The 20657-nt window shown below is 35.0% G+C and overlaps 1 protein-coding gene across 3 annotated transcripts in view; it reads right to left on the bottom strand.

The window, feature by feature from the left end:
• Window positions 1-20657, bottom strand: part of THOC2 (THO complex subunit 2) — a 54511-nt gene that overhangs the window by 16177 nt on the left and 17677 nt on the right. For all 3 annotated transcript variants that reach the window (XR_013938866.1, XM_080553784.1, XM_080553783.1), the window contains exons 10-24: window positions 19384-19539; window positions 16036-16208; window positions 15701-15896; window positions 12503-12544; window positions 10265-10395; window positions 10076-10177; window positions 8332-8416; window positions 7418-7511; window positions 6869-6949; window positions 6505-6601; window positions 4568-4685; window positions 3588-3767; window positions 2850-3014; window positions 2239-2514; window positions 1146-1287 (exon numbers count right to left, since the gene is read on the bottom strand). Coding sequence is in view for 2 of the 3 variants with exons in the window: in XM_080553784.1 (XP_080409910.1) it covers window positions 1146-1287; window positions 2239-2514; window positions 2850-3014; window positions 3588-3767; window positions 4568-4685; window positions 6505-6601; window positions 6869-6949; window positions 7418-7511; window positions 8332-8416; window positions 10076-10177; window positions 10265-10395; window positions 12503-12544; window positions 15701-15896; window positions 16036-16208; window positions 19384-19539 (2038 nt within the window). In the remaining variant the exon portion in view is untranslated. The remainder of the gene's footprint in view (window positions 1-1145; window positions 1288-2238; window positions 2515-2849; window positions 3015-3587; window positions 3768-4567; window positions 4686-6504; window positions 6602-6868; window positions 6950-7417; window positions 7512-8331; window positions 8417-10075; window positions 10178-10264; window positions 10396-12502; window positions 12545-15700; window positions 15897-16035; window positions 16209-19383; window positions 19540-20657) is intronic.

The following is a 20657-nucleotide window of genomic DNA, read 5'->3' as shown; positions in this document are numbered from 1 at the left end:
TTATTTCAATGTGGAAACTACTGAAAATAGGTATCTATCCTCACACTTAATCCCAGAAAACAACAACTTGCAGCTGAAGCTTGAGCACTCAAGAGCCAACAATAAGGTATACATTCACCCTCCCAAAAGTCATTAGCATTAAGAGTACCTGTTTATATATACACACACATCATATCTACATGTGCAATTTTCCACATGCTTTTGGGTACTTCCTTAAATCAACAAATGTAGCAGTCAACTCTAGACCAAGCCACAGTCAGGTAGCAATTTTTCAACTAGCCATTTTATGTAGCTAATGTAGTGGTACAGAGAACTAATCAAATATTTATAGAGAAGAACCTCTCTTGATTTAACCGTCAATGGTTCTTTATCAAATCACTTGGGTGTATCTGGCATGGGTTAGACAATAAAACGCTTTTCCACTGGATGATGTTAGGCTCCTTGGGACAGACAGACAACTGTTTCCGCTTAAAAATAAAAAGTTCCTCCAGAGAACAAAACTGACTAGAAAACATTTTGGGTTAACCATACTAGTAATTTCCTCATCCGTAAGAAACATTACCAAAGCGCTCCCAGAGAAAGAAGTTTGTTCTGCCTCCCTATGAAACATTCAGGTGGTGTTTTATCTGATGTTGCTGTTAGACTGACAATATTTATCTTGTCATCGGAATAGGGTAGATATTGTTGGCCAAATACTGACACATTGTTCTTAAACATAGCACTCAAAGTTAGTTAACTCAAATAAATCATTGGGAGTTTACATTCCTATTCCCTGCAATACAACTAAGTTTGTAGAATTCTACCTGCAGAAACTGACCTGCAAACCACCCTGTAGCTATACCATCACACTTAGTGAGTCAAGCTCATATTTTCTAAGTCACCACAAAATTAAAAAACATCTTGACATTGCAAGAAATAAATAAAACATCTCCCTAAAAAGCAACTACTCAGCATTTGCAAAGACACAAAGATACTACATTCTAACTAAAACTTTATCTTGCTGGCAGACCTCAACATAAAGAGAGATCAACTTTTAAAAAATCAACATTTAGAGTACTAGTGCAAGCTAAGATTTCAGTTCTAAGGGCAGTGCTGACTACAAAAATATCCAGAATGTGTCATATATCCCCCCCACACACACTTACTTGCCAGAAGCCAGTTATCCTTCTCCAGTTTCAGTCTCTGTAGAACCCTTTGCACATGCTCCAACTGCTTCTTCTCCTCTTCAAGGAGCTTGTCTTGAAGAGCTGTGCAACGTTCTTTTTCCTTTTTCTTTTTATTTGGAGGCTATAAAACATCAATAAACTCATTTAATATTATACTAACATTTGCTGTAGACAGAACAATGACATTCCTGGTACTGCTAAAAAATGTGAAAAGCTTTCTGTCTCACTAAGTAATGTTCTGCTCTAATAATCACCTGATTTTATTTATGAATACCGGATAGCTAATGACAAAAAGTGATCACCTAAACTACATACACAGGTGTCAATGATTGTTTTCCAGAAGACTGATTTTTCCAGTAATTTTTACTCAGTGGAGCCACTGGTGTTTTTTAAATGGAAATCATATGCAAGGGTCAAATTAGATGACTGAGAAATCAGAACGGTGAGTGAGGTGACAATAAAGCTCTCTGAATGGACCAACTTACTCAGAATTAAGTTTTAACTTTGGTTAGCTTAACATAAAAATCTATTTACATAAAATAGGTGAAACAGCAGTTAAATGATTTAACTCAATATGGTACTTCAATATCCTGTCATTTACTGCAAATCAGTAGTTGATTTTTCAGAGATTTTTATCTTAAAAAAGCCCACACACCTCCATGCAGTCTATCTTACTCCATGGAAGGAAGTAAAATTTAGAACACAAATTATAATGTGCATGCATAACTTGCAGTTCCAGGAAAAGTTCTGTCCCTGCTGGCAAACAATCAATAATGGTATCACAAACAAATAGCACACTCTTCCTTAGCAATGACATATGCATACAAAAACATTTATTTATATAACTTTTAATTCTGTATTTGCTACAAAAACTAATATCCAGCACTACCCAAAGTGGAATAATCATGTCTTCATAATGGCATTTTGAAAAGTACTAGTTTGAAACAGTATCAGTAAACAGATAGTTGCTCTTTGTTTATATATGGGATTAGTCATTAAAAAAGTCTTAATACAACGTTTCATGAAAAAAAGTCTTTCAAGATTAAACAAGCATAAAAACGTATAAACATACCATTTCCTGATTGTCATCTATGGCTTTCATCTGGACTTTAAGTTTATTGACTTCTCTGTCATAGCTACTATGTGGGACAGCAAGGTCATACATTGTCAAAGACCAGAACGTAGCATAGAACTGAGGACTGATATCATCCCAGACTTTGGGAAGGTGCAGAGAGATCACAGCATCATGAACAGGTGCCATTACCAGCTCACACGATGTAATGTATTTGTGAACCTTGTGCTGCTGTTTATTTCCCTTTTCAGCTTTTTTTAGTTCATCATACTTGGACTGTGGATAGAAACACAAAGGTAAACACTTGTAACCTCTGTACACAGAAATCACTTAATTTCACAAAAGCTCTTCTATGTAAGAAAGATTTATGTAAGATATTTTATTTACGTACATAAAGAACTGAAGAATATCATACTGAACCTTTAGTGGATTTATCATTCTTCAATGATGGTACTATCTTTCAACTCACCTCTTCTTAGAGAAATAATTCCTCATAAGGCTTCTGCATTTTTTATTTAGCAAACAAACTTTCATAGGAACCTAACACATATAGTAATAAAATGTAGAATGGCCTCTCTAACAGCAGACAAATTAAAAAGCGTTCTACTTACTGAAATATGGTGAGCATACATAGGTCTCGAGAGGAAAAACGCAGCATCATGAGGTGTGTGAAATTCATTACAGAGAACATCAATTGAAGGCACTCGCTTGATGTAATCCTCTGTGCTTAGATTGGATGCTAGAAACCCACCAAATTGTACCAGGGTGTCATGGCACTATGTAAACGACACAAAGAGAGAACAATTTTATTTTGTTCAGAAATGAACCTAGGGAGGTCTTGAAAGTCTGTTTGCTTTTTTGGTTGCTCTTTCTTTTTCAAGGGTTAACACCACATATTACACCAAGAAATTTCTCATGGGGGAAGAACTGCTTAGTTTTCCATGCTACATACTTCTATCACTCAATGCTGATTCAACTGTTTCTGCACCTAAAGGAAAGACTTACAAGAGTCAGCAGATCTGTAAGAGCATTCTGTTCTACCAGAATGAAACTAATTCCCACTGCCTAAGGCAGCAAAGGAATCGGGCTGATTCTTTAAAAAAAGAAGAATCCCTCTAACAAAATAAGATCAGAAAAACACTATAACCTACTTTAAAATGTAAGTCCTTACCTCCTATGACAAAGGACACTTCAATCTTTCACTCAGAAAGATTAAGTATAAATTATGTTGACATCAGTGTGTTATAATGATATCACTGTAAATTTTAAAAATTCTTATATGTTGTGCTGATACCAAACGCTGACACACTAGAGGTTACCAAAGAAAAGTCTTAATGTTTTTATCTTACCTGGTCATACAGTTTTCCCACCAGCTTCAGATGTTTTTCCCCTCCCTCTTGAAAGATCACACCATTTCTCTGCTGAGCCATAAGCAGGCACAGTGGAAGGGCAAGGTCATGGTCCAATAATGCATCTTTCAATCTCTGAGAGGATTTTTTTGTATTCCTGATTTGGCCAAAGTATCCACCCTGCACAGTACAGGAAAAAAAGTTGCCTAAATTTGGAAACAGCAAATTACAAATTTAAACCATACGTGCTTCTGATCATGGAAATACTGGTGAATTAACATCAATACAGTTTCTTGTGTGTCAATAAAAATTTCTCTCTGGATCCTGTGTTGCTATGCATATAATATTAGAATCAGAAACAAACTTGTCTTGCATGCTGTTAGTTTTCTACACAGTAAATGCCACTTCTCATCATGGGCATCATGACACAGCATCTTTGAGCAGACCGTTGCAGACCTAGGTCTAAGTCTCTTCTATGATTCAATACAGCTATTATTCAATTCAGAAACTTCAGAATTTATTTCTTATTCTAGATATTCATCTGCCTAGGGAGTTCAGTCTAGGTCAGACTCAACTAGGTCTTTGCAGCCGAGGCTGCAACAGTTTGAACCATTAAGATGGCTTAAGATATTACTCCACTCAACAGGGAGTTGCCACACTCATAACTGGGCTAAAACAGCAGGACTGCACAACATACAAGCTCACTGGCTGCTGTAATTTGCAGTCTGTCTTGTAACAGCAGATAATGAAGGCTGCTTTCATTAACAGAGGGATGCTGTGAAGCACAGCAACTAAGGCTTGTGTATACTTTATCTTGGCTGCCTGTCTGCAAGGTCTGTAAGCTCAATGGAGTAGGAAGGTCTCAGACAAAAGCATTAACACCTTTCTCAGCTATGCTGCCAGAGGTCATGAATCAAGAGTCTTCAGGAGCACCATTAACAAGCAACAGCTATTATTAATTAAATCTAATATGAACACACCTCAGCTTTTAGTTGTTCTCCACCAGTCATGGCTTCCAATTGCTCCATCGTCATTTCTTCTGTAATTTCTATCCCTGCCATTTTTTGTACTACCTCTTTTAAAATAAGCAAATCAAAGCTGCACAGAAAAGTGGAGTAAAAACAAGAAAATTTGCTTAAGAAATGGAAGCTGTGACATTCAATACACAGTAGAAAGCAACAATATGATGCATGTTAAACCAAATGACATCTTAAATTGTTTTTTGCAGGGAAAAAGTATGATGAGCACACAAAGATTTCTCTATCACAGGTTCAAAGTTGTTATTTCAAAGCAGCACAAGCATTCAAGAGCTGGATTTTACAGTCCCTTACGAAAAACAGATTTCATTGTTTTTGAAAATATTGAGTATAGTCCTATTAGCTTTAAGTATCAACAAATTACTCAAAAATGTATTGTTCTCTCCTGTTGTTTTACATGCTTCATACTGTATCTATATCATTTCACCTACTGTGAACATGGAATTCACAGATTTTTTTTCTTTTTCGAATTTCTACAACAGTACATGGGTTTTGAAATTTACTGGCACAATTAGTCAACAGAGCTGACGTGGAACACAGAAAACATTGATATTTAAAACACAAGAAAGTACAAAATACTCCAGTAATTATGCCCTCCAGCAACTAGGCTTCATTCCATGCTATGAATTCTAAGGGCGATGACTAATCCTCAACAGAAGTACAGTTAAGGTATATTAGAATCATTCAAATAAGCAATATTTTTTATCTTCTCAAATTTGTGACCTACTTAGAAAAAATGTGTTGACCCATGCACTCCAAAACGAAGTTGTGCATTTAAATAATTTATACTGTTTATAGCTGGAGAAACAAGCAAAAATGTGTCTTCTGTTTAGGAACTTTGCAATACCAACATATACTCTAATCCAAACACTTGAATACTGCAGTCCTATGGAACTGGTCACAGTGGTAAATCTATTTTATTTCTAACATCAGAAGTACTAATATATTTTTTTTAAATATTCTGGGTTTGTGTTTTCTTCTAAATACTTAGTCTTAATATATAAATCTTGGTAAAGACAAGAAATACTACTTACCCTCCTGTAGCTCAATGTGATTGTATCACCATCAGAATACAAAACAAATTGGGGACAGGGGAACACATGAGACAGAGCATCTACTTTGCAGGGAAGGGAAAAAAACTAGAGTTCTCGATATAAATACCCTAAAATAACATGCTGCGTTATCTCCTGCTGTCTTTCAGTAAGACTATGGGGATTCATAATAGAATATAAGTCAATATTCACCTATGCAATGAGAAATAATCCATTAAAATTAATTAAATAAGGAAGCAGTAATACTAAGTGATGATGGCAGAAGGACAGAAGAACATAAAAGACTCAAATTGCAAACCTTAAAAAAAATTTGAGTGATTAATACTGATGTACCAAGAAGCAATTCAACAGTCATTACATAAATCAAAGTATTTAAAACACTATAAAAATCTTAAAAGATCCCTACAGATAAGACATTACAGGAAAGAAAAATCTGAAGTTTGAACAATCACATCCTTCTGTATCATAGATGGTTTTGGTTTTCCCCTCTTTTTTTTTTTAAATAACGGACAATAATTTCTACAACAGTATTGCAGACCAGGAGGGCTTTTTTTGCCTGGTTAGGCAAGAAAACTCTATTAAAATAAGTTACAGATGAAAGACTAGTGCTTCAAATAGTAACACAGCACAGCTATAAAAGTTCAGGAAAAATCCAGCAAACATATTATTCTTTTTTCTATTTAAACTTCTTAACATTTCTAGTAATATAAATGGAGCGTTACCACTACTAGAGTAACTACTAATTGAGTGCTATATATCAGCAGAAGAAACATCCAAAAAAGACATTGTGAAAATGGAGTTTATGAAGATCAGTTGTGCAAGACTTGCCTTTTCCCAGCTTTCAGTTGGTTGGCTACGTATTGAAGTAGGCCAGCAAGTTCAATTGGGTATTTTCTGAAAACAGCACCACAAAAGCTAGCCAGACCTAAAGCAAAGAGAAGCAGAAGCTGTGAATGAATCTCATTATATATATATATATAAGTATTAAACAAATACACATAGAACATCGGCAATGTGTATTTTTTTGTAATACAAAGAAAAATGTTTTTCCATTGATTAAACTTGCCAGCTTTCTGTTCAAAAAAATAGCTGGCAGATCCAAGTGAAAGACTGATAACAACAATCAATAGCATGGCAGATCATAGTGACAGTGAAGTATTAAATGTTAATGTAATAAAATAAAAATACTAACTCTGAAGCCAGCTTGAAATAGTAGTGTCATCATGCTTCATTCTCTCCTTCTCGGGATTTGCCAGTGCTTCAATGATACAGTCTTTAGTGGAGTTAAAGAGAATATTTTTCCTCCTTTTGTCAAAACAAAAGCTATACAGACATTTTTTCCAGCTCCACAATTTGTAATGTATGAATATGATATACAAGTACAGAAAGCATGATACAAGGGATCCACTAACATATAGCTCTGGTGTTAAAAAAAAAATCATGAAAACGGTAACTTAAAATCTTTAACCCACTATTTACAGGTTTGCTATGCCTTCAAGAAGGGTGCAAAAACAGTAAATCAACTTCAAAATAAAGTGTAATTTTCATAGTATGAAAGTAGTGTAGAACAAGTAGAGAGTATTCTGTAACCCTGTAAGTGTAAAAAGGTATTCCAAAACTTCACTAAAATTTCCAGCAAAAAGCAGCAACCAAACAGTATTTACTGACAAAGAAGAGATTTAATGCATCTACAACTGCAACTATATCAGTACCAGATGTATTAATTTACATAAAAGGATACATGCCAAGACATCGTAATTCAGTGAAGTGAGGTATTTCAGTGAATCAACAACTGGGGTTATTAAGTTATCGTATTTTTGTATTTGTGATAAAATCTGAAAGTTAGAAAAAGACACATTAAGCTGGAGAACAAACAGCATACCTTCTCTTTCACATAATAAACCAAAACCTTTTAGCGACACTCATCTTCAAAACCTACTCAAAATACTTAGAAATATGAGACAAAGCATCTCTAAATTCTAAAAAAAGAATTCTATATTAGCATTTTCTTTAAAATTTGACAATATTAACTTTTAATCTATCAGAAAATAAAAATCGCAAAAACATTTCACTGATTTTGTTTTTTCTAAGACCTCTCAAAATCCTAGACCCTAAAGCAGCAACAGAAACTTACAGCTATTTTAAGACTACCAAAAAGAAACTATTTCACAAAATAATACAAGTAAACTGTATTAATCAAATTTTAGTATGTTCTTTGCTACATGATTTAATACACAGACATAGTTACACTTCAAGTTAATACTGAAAAAATACTTAACAATAAATACAAAAAATAATACTTAAACTTATAAATAACAATTGGTAGATAAATAATCTGGTGTATCATTCCTGAATAACCTGATCAGCACATCTGTGTACCTCAGATCTACCTCAGCTGTCTCAAATTAAATACTTCACTCATATACAGAAGCAATGAAATTTTCAGTGCAGTTTTAGTTATTTAAGAGCTATTGTCAACATTTAATATCTCGGTCTTTGTTTCTATAGTACAGCAAATATCACACTTCAAAATTTGCATCAGAAAAGTAAAAAAATTGAAAATAGAACTGCCTTCTCATCAAGACCACAGGTGTTTTCTAATGCTCAAATATCTAGAGTTAGGATAAAAGTCTTTAAACACATGTAACTACATACATAATCAAATAAAATCGTAGGATTGCTGTGACTGAGCTTTCCGATTTGTCTTCCAGAGGGTTTCACATTTTCCTTAGTTAGACGCCTGTAAAAGAGAACATTTTTTATTGCAATGGAAAAGCTAAAAGAATATTAGAACAGGCTAGATCCAATGAAGAGCTTTATTAGTTGCAATGATTAAATCCTCAACAGAAGATGCACTTTTTAAGAAATCTAAGCATAGAAATATTATTCCTCTAGGAATCTGAAGCCTATAGTCCTAGAACGTGTAGAAGAAAAAAACAAACCTGTTGTCCCCATGTTACTATGGGCTGAATTCTAGTTTCAATTTTGAGCACCTTGCATTTTGAAGTTGTCAACAGGACAGATACAGCTTACAAAAACAGCCCGTAACACTGTTAGTTTCTTATGCAAATTTAAATTAGCCACAGATCAGTCACTTTGTATTCATCGCCCTGTTTATTGAAAACAAAAAAGCCCCCACACCCTCACTAATTTTATTGTTTTACTTCCACATCATTCCTTAATAAAGATAAAAGCTTAACACTAAATCTGAAGTTGATACATGAGTGTAAATTGTACACATTAATATTAAAGTAGAAAGGCAACACCTCAGCAGTTTTAGTTTCACTTGTCTCCAGTTCACACCCCACAGATGTTTAAGCACCATTTCTGCCTCAGTGATAACAACAGTATAACACCATCACAACCTCTAGTACTTCGTCAAAATTTTCAAAATGGTCTATATTCTGTACACAGCTTCCATGAACAGCTCCAACATGAAGAAATCCATTGTAACTGAATCTGCAGAGATTTTGGTATGTAGCAAGGTTTTTGAGAACTACACTGTTCTATTTAAATTGTACTTCAAACTTTCAAATTATCTCAGTTTCCTGTCTCAATTCTCTACCTGGAAAAGGAACAATACTGTAAATTGCATAACACCTTTAAAGAGTTTGGCCAAAACGATCATACACAAACAATTTTACCTTAGTTTTATTGGCTTTTCATAGCAATCTTAACTGTCAGCAGTGTGGCTCACCTGCCCAATAGAAATTCACTGTACAAGAAGGGACACACTTCCATAGTCTTCTCTAGCTATGCTCCAAGTCAGAAAAGAGAATCATAATCCTATCTAGATTTCACATCTGCAAGACCGAAGTCTCTTAGCCAGTAACAATTATTCTGTCTTGCCCATGTAGCAATTATTGTCTTGCCATTAAAGAAAAAGTTTGTTTTTAGCCCAAGCTATACAAAGAGAATCCAAATTCTTGAGATGTCACATTGAAGGTAAATCTTCATGCAAGCTCAAACAATTTAAGATGAAAACAAACCATTCCATTCAATTCAACTTATTGCTCTGCTATGAAAACTACAGAAAAAGAAACTGGGACAAGACTTTTCAGTCTGTTGGGATTAAAGAGCCTCCATACACAGAGAAAATTTGTTGCACTCAGGACATTCCCATAAGCAAAGCAGTTTATCAACAGCAGCATATCCATGGAAAAAGTTTTAAAAACATTTAATGGGTCATTTCGCAGATGAAATACCCTTATTGGTGACAAATTAGTCCATTTCACTACTTATTTTACAGTTTTTAAGCACACTACATTAAATATTTTACAAACAAGGATTGTCATTAGAAAAGGAAAGTATTTGTCAAGGTATTTTTTTTTTCTTCTTCAGCTGGTGAGATGCAATACACTGCACCACAGTTGATAATTTATGGAATTAGACAACTTACTTCATAATATATTTGGCTCGGTCTATGGTTTGAGCTTTAACTTTCACTAGAAGTGGATGACTATTGTAGGTTTCGTTTTTCCATTGTCCATAAAGACGGTACCTTGAAAAATAAAAGGAAAACTATTTTTAGTATTCACGGTTTATAAGAGGCCACTTCCAAAGAACAGAAACAAGTTATTCTACTCACCGGTACTGATATGGAAAAGTTTTGAACATTCCCCATAACTCCTCAGACATGCATGCATTGCAGTCCATCAAAGAAAGAGATGGAAGCAAAACTTGATCAGTAATACTCAGCAAACAGCTAAACAGTATCTCCTGAGATAAAGACAAAAAACTCAGGGTAACTACCATGTATGTCAAAAACAACATGAATTGCACATTTGCCACAAAATTATGACTTCTTAAACAAGAAAAAAGTCTAAAAGGACTTAGCTAATAAAAGACTTACGATGTGAGATATTCTTAAATCAAGGACCACATATGCTGTCAGTATTTTTTTTGCCTGTATGAAGTCTTTTGCAAAGTAGCTGACATTTTTCCAAGTGTTATATTCATATTATAGAATCAAATAATACATAAAAATGAATAAATTAGGGACTTGCATGAAGTGCAACATCAGAAAATAGATTTGGGCAACTAACTTCAATGTATTACGGTACTCCTTGCTATTACTTAAATTTTCAGAATTCTAGGTTAAAATCTAAAGGCATTGTATGTGTTCCCAAGGCACACAGTAACAATTTTCATGTTTTTCAATATCAACTATTTTTTTTTAAACTTGTGTTTTTTTTTTTTAAACTTCCGTTTCCCATTTGGACAGTTTTCTAAAGTTTCTGTTTCTGTGGCTATTAGAATAACCACAATGTAAAAAAAAAATAATAATTTCAAGAGAGCATAATCTTTAATATGGTATCACATCCTACATTATAATATATAAATACTAAAAAAGAAATAGTCCTTGTGTTTTTCCAGCACTTCCATGTACGAGCAGCTATCCATGTCTCCAGCCAAGATTTCTTTGCAACAGGTAACTCGGTCATGGATCCAACTGCCTTAGGAGTCAGAACTAATTCCCAACTGTGCACTCTACTCACTTCTAAGCTGCACTTCCTTTCTAGTGAGGCATAACAGACCAGTTAATGCACTACTTGGCAGTTTCTTCTGAGTCTCACTTTACATTCATGACAATCTCCTACAGGAGATGGACAGACTCAGTCTACAACTGTCTCCCTGAAACACATGGTTCTCTTTTAACCCAGAGAAACTTTCTCAGGGCTAAGAAAGAATGGGATAAACAAAGCCTACAGAACAGCAATCATCTGCAGAAGACTGCATGACTCATCTGCAGGCCATGGATCACAGCTGATGTTACCCCACAGTTAGTAAGTTCAAAATCTAAAGTGATTCTGATCAAATTGAACTCTTAGCTCAATTAGTTCTAATTATTAGTGCTTTTAGAAACAGTTCAGATTTTTTTCCTCTCTGCCATGATTCAAGAAGTCAGGAAATCATGACAAGTGAGAAACCGAAGTAATAAGAACCTGCTGAAAACTACACAAACTTTATACTGAAAACTTGCCTGTTCATAAGAAGACTGATCTCAGTGGGATACCTGGATTTCACTGTGGCCAATCTCGAGTTCACAGAATCGAAGGGGTTGGAAGGGACCTCAAAAGATCATAGGGTCCAACCCCCCTGCCAAAGAAGGTTCCTTAGAGCAGGCTGCCCAGGTAGGCATCCAGATGGGCCTTGAATATCTCCAGAGAAGGAGACTCCACAACCTCCCAGGGCAAAAGTTAGTGAGTTAGCCGATAAACAAAAATTACCAATTGTAGTGGAAGTACCTACCCTACTTCTAATTTCTCATTTCTCTATGCTCTTATGCATAAATTATTTAAAATACAAGATGCCACTATGACAGTGTATTTATGTGACAGAGATGCTCTACCTGATTCTAAGCCAACTGGTAGTAGAATGCACTAGGCTATTAGAACAATATTAATTGTGAGGCATCTGTGGGGAGAGAGGAAAACCCACAGCAATTCAAAAAAGACTGTGACTGGCTCAAACCTGCCTATAAAACCAAGACAAGTCTTCAGTGTACGTTTGGTAAAGAATTAAATTCTACAGAGGAAGAAAGGCTGCACAGTTATTAAAAATTTAGTCTCAGTTAAACTCTCATAAGAACTCCTTCCTCCTCAAAAGATGAGAGAAGTAAAATTTACAACACAAGTTCACCTCCACAAATAGACTGCCATTTTACTGAACTAAAATATGTAATAAAAGCAGTGTGCAGGAGGAATGAGATCACTAGAACATTTAAAGCTCTTCCAAGAAATACGTAAGAATTAGCTCTACTAGAAATTAGCTCTACTAGAAATGTTACGTTCATTTTCAGATCAGAAGTCTTTAAGAAACTCACCATTTTCTCTTTATCTTCTTGCTTACTTCCATCAGACTGAAACTATAACAAAGACAATGATGTTAATTTCAGAATAATTAACATAACAGTTTCAGAACAAGGTTACCTCAGCAAAAGCACACACCTAATGGGCCACATGCCTAGTAAATGTTTAATTTTCCAGATTTGTTAGCATTAAAATAGTTGCAGGCCTAGTGGGTGGAAGGACATCTAAAGACCTACACATATCCTCCCCAATCTTCATTAGCACCATCTGCTGCAGTGTATGCTCTCAATGCTACATGCTGCAGTGCTTTCATCTTTTCACATATGGCCTCTTCCTCCTCCATCTAAATCTCTTCATACCTACTTTCATCATCTCTGAACTGGGTGTAGGACACAGCTAAGCCACATGCAGAAACACTGCCACTGGTCCATTATGCCGTTTGTGCATGCAACATTTGCAACCCCCAAAGCTTTAAAATACACCTTATTACACCTAAAAATCCATAGGATATACACTTAATAGTTCTTCTGGAAAAAAATTATACAATACAGGGAAAAGTGAAAACCACTGATATTTGATCCATTTGTGGAAAAAACATCACGGTTATAAAGTTACTTTTACTTCATTTAATACTTACCATGAACATAAGATTCATTACTATCTTGTCTATCATCATAATGTAAAATTTTGACTCTAAGTTACACATTTGCACTTGACCAAGATTTCACCTTCTCTAAAACATACTTTTATCTAAATTCATAACTAGGTACTAAAATTGTGATCGACTGTCAATATCAGCATTTGTTCTAGAAAACACTGCAAAATATACAACATGAAATGAATAAATCACTTATTTAGAAACATTCTAACAATCCAAAATCAGATGCCATCCTGCTAGAAAAAAATTTTTCTCTTATTTTCAACAGCTTTTAAAAGCAACTCAGAGTGAATTAAGAGTATTCTCAGCACTACACTCGCATGGCTCATGAAACTACCTTCCTGATATAATGTGTTCTATAATGTGTTCTAGTCTCCCCCAAAAACCCTGAAAAATGAAGACTGATCTCCTACAATCCAAGATCAGCAACTACAACTTTACAGGACCTACGGAGGTAACCAAAAGAAGTGTTAGCTTCACATGGAAGCTTGCTGTATTTAGTTGTACTTGTTTGCAAGTGAATCATCTAGATATATATCTTGAAGTTCACTATGGAACAGAAAATGCCTGAACCCCAATCTGGTGGGCAGTTCAGCAACAATATGTTATACTATGCTTTGGTATAAATTTAAAGTTCCTGGCAAACAAATCAAAGCACAACATTTTATCAGTCAATAGGATTTACTGTTAATAAGAAATAAAAAGTATACCCAAAGATTAGCTACACAAACTCCTTGGTGAAACTGGTAATTATTAATGGAGTTTACCAAGAGCTTCTAAAGAAAAAAATATTAATGTATTTGAGAGCTATTATTGTGAGCAGAATCAATAGAGAAATAGAAAAGTATTTTCTTCGAACAAAAAATCAAATAAATGAAATATATTGCCTACATATGTAGCGACACTGAATGCTTATGTTGAAAAAGAGATAACTCAAGCATCAAGGAAATTTATTAATATATATGAAATACTCAATTTTCTTACTGGAAATAGGGAATAAACACACCTCAACTTCTACCTAAAAAAGAACCGCACTTCCAACACAAGTTACCAACAGCTATAGATTATTTTCCCCCATCTTTCTCTCACAATAATACCCTCTCAAGATTTTAGTCATAATTATACATTTCTTTTTTTGTTCCACTCACCATAAAACGCATAGTAAGCTAACGCATCAGTAAGTGCATGATTATCTTAAAGCTACACTTGAGCACAAAAGCTGCAGTGCAATGTTAGTAGTCTAAATTTTAAACTACTGAGTTAACTTAGTCAGATCACCTCCAGTTATATATCTACTGTATGTTATAGGCTTCTTAACTAGAACATGCTGATGGCAGTAGTGCATTAAAAATAACTTTCCCTATGTTACCTTAACCATTCTGTCACTGATGAATTTCTTCGTAGTTCCAACCTAAAGCAAATAGCTAAGATGTTGCTCATCCCTGTCATGAACACATTGAACTACTATATTTATATTATTTGTAATCCAAGTATGTATATATAAATATATAAATCAAACTATAACCAAGTAATCTCCATTCTATTGCCCGCATCCGCAAAGAAACAAGGTCTCACGGATCTTCAGTACTTGAACTTAATTACAAAGTCATCCTGATAGTCTGCTGACAGCAGTAATATGAATTACTCCCTTGAAATTATAATTTCCACATTAACTGCACTGTCAGTGCAATACAGTGTATCATTCAAACACCACTCTTCTCACAGGGCAGCAAGAAATAAACAGGAGTATTAGCCACTAGGGAATCTCATAGTTCTGGAAGAGAAGATGCTGGAAATTATACCTCATGGAAAGACAAAGAAGCAGGAAGAAGTAGGAAAAAGATAAAAATGCTTTAAGTTACCATGATTTATAACAAAGACTACTAGGAAGTCAAACTTACTGTAGGCTCTGTTACCCTATCCTTGAATTTTGGAAACTGAGGACAAAAAAACTCAAAATCTGTTAAGTTAAATAAAAACAACTTCAATCCTAACATCTATCTACATTCTTACTTGCACATCTCCAAATACAGCTGGACAGCAAGTACAGCTACCCCTCAGCTAGGTATGTTGACAATGTACACTTCGGACATTCTAATATTTTTTAGCTGTAGCCAAAATCAACAGTATTTTTATTTGAACTTTTAAAACTGAAAATTCCCCCCTTGAATACCATTTAAATCAACCAATCATCAAGTGCTTCACTTCATAAGTTAAAATTAAAAGCCGGGAAATATAGTGGTTTTCAAGGTTTTTTGTTTTGTTTTTAATAATAAAAAGGTATTTCAAAGACTTTGAATTCCAAAGTTTCTCAGAACTGATATTAATAAAAAAATAGAGAGAAACCTCTACTGTTGACTTGGAAAATAAAACAAAATAGTTAATCAAAGAGCAAGTTGCCAGAAAGGTAGCAAAATTCACTAGCCTCTGTCTGAGCTTCTAATTATATTCCAATGAAGTTCAGAACAAAAACTTCGTAGCCTTTTAAAACAGGTCACATGACCAAGTCTTCAACATACATGTGGGAATGTTTATTTTTTTTTGTCTTACTAACCTCTTTCATAAATGCTTTTCCAAGGCGCACCACTTTAGCAAATAAAATGGGATCGTGGGAGAGATGAGGACCAAGGTAGCACAGCATGTTGAACACTTCCTTTCTCAAGTCTTCGAAGCTGTCTGCTTGTTTTGGTGCTCTCTTGTTTGGCAAAGAAGAAATTGGTGACCCTTTTGCCCCTTTTGGTACACCAACCCTGAAAATAAGATGTAAGGCATTTTGCATGAAAAAAATATTTAGACACAAATACAGTTAGGCTCACTAGTGAATTCATGCTTGTAAGCTTTATGTAGTTTTCCCACTCTTTAGCAACAGAAATCTAGCTTTTACTTTACCTGCGGTACAAAGGTTCAATTGTCACATGCACAAGCTGGCAAAGGGCAATTGCAATAGGCTTATGTGAAGTAGCATAAAATGGAGGCATCTGATCCATAATACTTTGTGCATGCTGCCAATCACCAATTTTTAATAAAGCTTCCAATAAACCAAGCTTCTGATTATCAGGAGGCTGCAAGAAAATGAACAATTAATCAAAGTCTTTTCATAAAATCTAATATTTTTCCTTAAGTAGCACACAGCTGTAGTCCACAAGAAATTCCAGAAAAATATTATGCAGACTAAATACTAGTTTATATATATTATATATAAAGTAAAAACATAAAATTCAGCTAGACATTTACGCAACAAGAACAGTTCAAAAGCAATAATAAACCAGTCCACCTAGAATCTAACATCCTAAAGAAAAACTTAAGAATGAAGTTAAAGACACTGAGCTCTGAAATATGTCTGATCACGTACTTTTCAATATGTCACAATCTATTACAGGTTGCTTCTTTACATGACATTTTAAGAACAAAGCAAGCATGTAAGAATCCTTGGCACAGTGTGTTACTCTGGATTGAAAATATGAATTTCTTAACTTTTTTCCAAATAAAGTACTTAGCAAAACTAGATCTAAAAACAAACTTCCTTGTCTCTTAGTTTGCTCATATCCTAAGTTTCACACTGACACCTACTCTAGAAGAATCTAGTTTTAAGTGCAAGACTACAGAAAAATTAAATTTAAATCATGTATCGTTTGCATGGACTTTGTTTCCTTTTAAAACTGTTTATAACACTTGTAAGTGTTATAAACAACTGTGTTTTTCTGATAGTTATGAAAACATCGAACAGTATAGTATGTAACAACAAGCAGAGGAAATTTTCAGAGCAAAAAATGCACAGATATTCACAATATTCATACTGAAATCACACAGTAATGAAGCTTCACTTTTTCTTCAAGAAAAATACATATCCATACATCAGAACAGAATCAGCCTCTTGAAGATGGAAAAGGTACATGTGCAAACAGAAATGCATACACTAGTATTACTTCACCATGCAACTCCTTACCATGCAGTACCAAAGTTCCTCTGACGCCAGGGCTTGTATTTTTAAAGTCAATCTATACTGTGTTAACAAAAGGGTACACTAATCCTTCACTGAAGCATTTAAACACTTTTCCTTGTTCAGTATAAGCAGGAAGCTTGAAACCCACACTCAAAATTACAGACTTCTTAGAAGTCATGTTGTTTAAAATATCAAAAGTCGTAATTATTTAATTGGTATTACCATAATAAAGTTTGATACTACCAAATTGCCTTGTTAGGTGATTACTACTGTATTAGAATCCATGTTTCAGGTCACACAGTCTTTCTATGGAAATGAATATTGCTTCATTTCCAAAGCAGGCACTGCTTACATATACACACTGCTTGACCGTGTCTGTCCTTAAATAAGCGTGCTCTTCTGTAACATACTCTCCAACAGCAAAAGCACATATGACAGAAAAGAGTCGGTCTAGACTTTGTCAAATCTCATCATACTGTTGAGTTCTGTGACCTCAAGAATTTTTATCTCCCTCTCTGTCTGTTTTCACCATTATTTGGTTACACCAAATGCATCCCAAAAGGCAAGAGTAGATGATGCATTTGACAACACTATTCATATTAAGAGTCATGAGACAATAATACATTTTACTTACAAAGGACAGAACTTCACGAATTTAAAAAAATAGTTAAGCCAGTAATTGTTAAACATTTTTCTCCCTTATCCAGGCATGTATTTCACAGTACCATATCAAAAATAGTATGTTAAGACTGCATACTGGATAGAAATCACTCATGCTGGGACTGCCAACGGTGCTGGAACCTGTCGTTCCTCATTGCTACGAATTGCATAGCTAACATACAAAAACACTATTACAGAAACAAGCCTTTTGAGAAACAGCATGCATTCAGAGAAATTCAGAGTCAGAGAAATTGCTTAGGTACAGCTCTTTATCTTCCCACCACACAGACTCTGACTTTGTTACTCATCACTGTAATGCTTCAAAAAATGTTGCAGTTTTTGGTAGAGCTTAAAATTCCCTAGTTCTTAAATATAAAGCTTAGCCACAAGAACACACTCTTAATTCTTCTGACATTACTGAGCAATGTATATGCTCCCTATGTCCAATCGAGAGTTCGATCTTCCATCAGAACGTTATGACATGTGAGCTTCAGAAAAGGCCAGGCAGCTCATCTGACTGTAGAAAAGACAGACCAAAGCAATGTCGTTTAATAAAAAGCAATACAGAGATAATGAATGGGGAAAGAGGTCAAAAATTAAAGCTAGTGAAAGGAATCAGTTTAAGCAGCAGATGTGACTGCAGTTGAGCACCAGAGAGCGGTGATTATATCAGCTGCCTAAGGAACAAGAAAGAAATTAGATTTTTCAAGCTAGGCAAAAAAAAAAAAGAGGAGGAAGGAAGGTCAGAGATGCAGAGAATCAAGGTAAGGTAGAACAAATGAGAATAAGTAGACAAAACAGCTGGATATAATGAACCCAGAAGGATACAGAACATTAAGAGCAGGAGTTATCAATACTGATGGACTTGTCCACCCTTTCCATTATTCAAACTATCAAATGAAAGTAGCAATTTTTTTTTACCTTTGAAAAAAAAAAAGGGTATTTCAGCAGTGGTTACAACTCTGAAATGAAGAGGAAAACAGGCTCCCCAAAAATTAAAATAACTGCTAAGCTTAAAAACAACGAAGCAAGTTAGACCTAGGGCAACATGGACAAGACATGACACAGTAGCACCTTAAATAAGTATACACTGACACAGACAAAGATACAGGTCTAATGGAAAGCACAAAGGACAGTTTCCATAGAATATGTACAATTAAAACTTTTTCTACAGTGGAGGCTAATTATACTAGCATTCTTAAGTTTGGCAATTTTTTTCATCCCAATTCTTGACTGGGAGAAATAAAGAATGCATTTTATGTCTGCATCCTTAAGGTATCAACTACGATTACAACGTAAGACCTAGAAGACAAAGCTTTTAAAAGACTCTCAAGTACATGAATGCCGGTACACACACTGTGGAGCTGATACAACAAAAAGGAGGAATCATATTAATTAATTAGACAAGGAACCAAAAGCCTAAAACGTACAGAAATCCAGAACAAATCCCAAAGAACATGCTTGAACTTTTAGCATAAATCAAGTGCTATCAGAAGATAGACAAAGCCTTCCAAGAACAGATACTTGGATACCTGTATTTTTATATTTGTTTGAAAAAAATATATTTTCATGACAATGACTATGTTCCGTTTAAAGTTGTTTTCCTGGAAAAGAAGCTACTCACAGACACTAACCTTTTCAGTTTTCTCCTCCTCTTTTTCTTTTTCCTTCTCCTTTTCCTCAGTCTTTTCAGAGGATAAGACAACCATTGTAAGTTTTCTGACGATTTGCTTAGCTTCCACTATCTCTCGCTTGTGTTCTTCAATGATGGCATTATCCCCTGGAAGAAGCTAAGAAAACAGAACAAACGTGATTTCTGAAAATGAAAGTTAGCTACTCCTGCTTTTCAACACCAGAGGCCCAAGCCACACTTGTGTCCTTCCTCAATACTAATCAGATAAAACATTCCTTGGAAGATTTTTCTTGTTATCATAATCCCAACAAGGAAGCATGCTATTAACAGACTTCTGAAATCAAAGACAGATGAACAATAACATTGTTCACTTTCCTCCCAAAAACTGGTTGCATAAGCTCCCCTTTTTCCACCAAAAACATAGAACTTCAGATTCTTTCTTCTCCCACCTGGAAAGGTTTAAAGAGTTACACCCTTGTCACTTAATAATGTAAATAATCTATTAAGATTCACCAAGAAATACCTAAAGTGGAATGAAAAGTAACAAATCATATCTATAGGACCTAATGCCTGTTACGTACATGCCTGTGTGCATAAATAAAAGCAAACAACGGTTCTTGTACGACTGTGGGGCAGGGGAGCAAGGACATTCTTGATGTAAAGTGTAAGCCTGACAGCTGCTGCTGCACAGAAGCTGCACAATATATACCACTTAATGCTCAGCACCTGTATGTTAATTATCTTCATGAAACTCTCATATCACATGAAATTAAGCCTGACTGAGAAGAGGAAAATGCCATGCCAAACACGCAGTCAAAGATAGACACCGAGACTGGCAGAGAAAATTCTGGAATGAAAGCAGATTGCAAATGAGGCTGAGAATCAACGTGACTAAAGGTGAGCAGTACAAATAGATGCAGGGGCCGTTCCCACTGTGAGACTGGCAAAAAACACAAATACCTATACAGGATCCAGCTGAGATTGCACAGGCCTTCTTAACCTGAATCGAGGCATTCATTTTGTAACCTCACCAACATTCCTTAACAAACTAGCATTACCATCACACATTCCTCCCTCCACGCTGATTATTTGAGATACTCACTCCCACTCCTGCTCCACCTGACATATTTTTAGCCAAAAAAATAATGAAGCCAGAGACAGTAATTGACAAGTCAGATTGTGAGTGACGCTATTAACTGCCACACAAATTAACAGCAGAACTACACTCCAAAATTTCCATAGCTGTAATTAGAGCTCATTTGCTTGATTTCAGTG

Source organism: Anser brachyrhynchus (assembly GCF_964034855.1).
Source record: "Anser brachyrhynchus genome assembly, chromosome: 13".
NCBI lineage: Eukaryota > Metazoa > Chordata > Aves > Anseriformes > Anatidae > Anser > Anser brachyrhynchus.
Note: the sequence above shows the minus strand (reverse complement) of the source record. Positions and strands in the feature narration are given on the sequence as shown.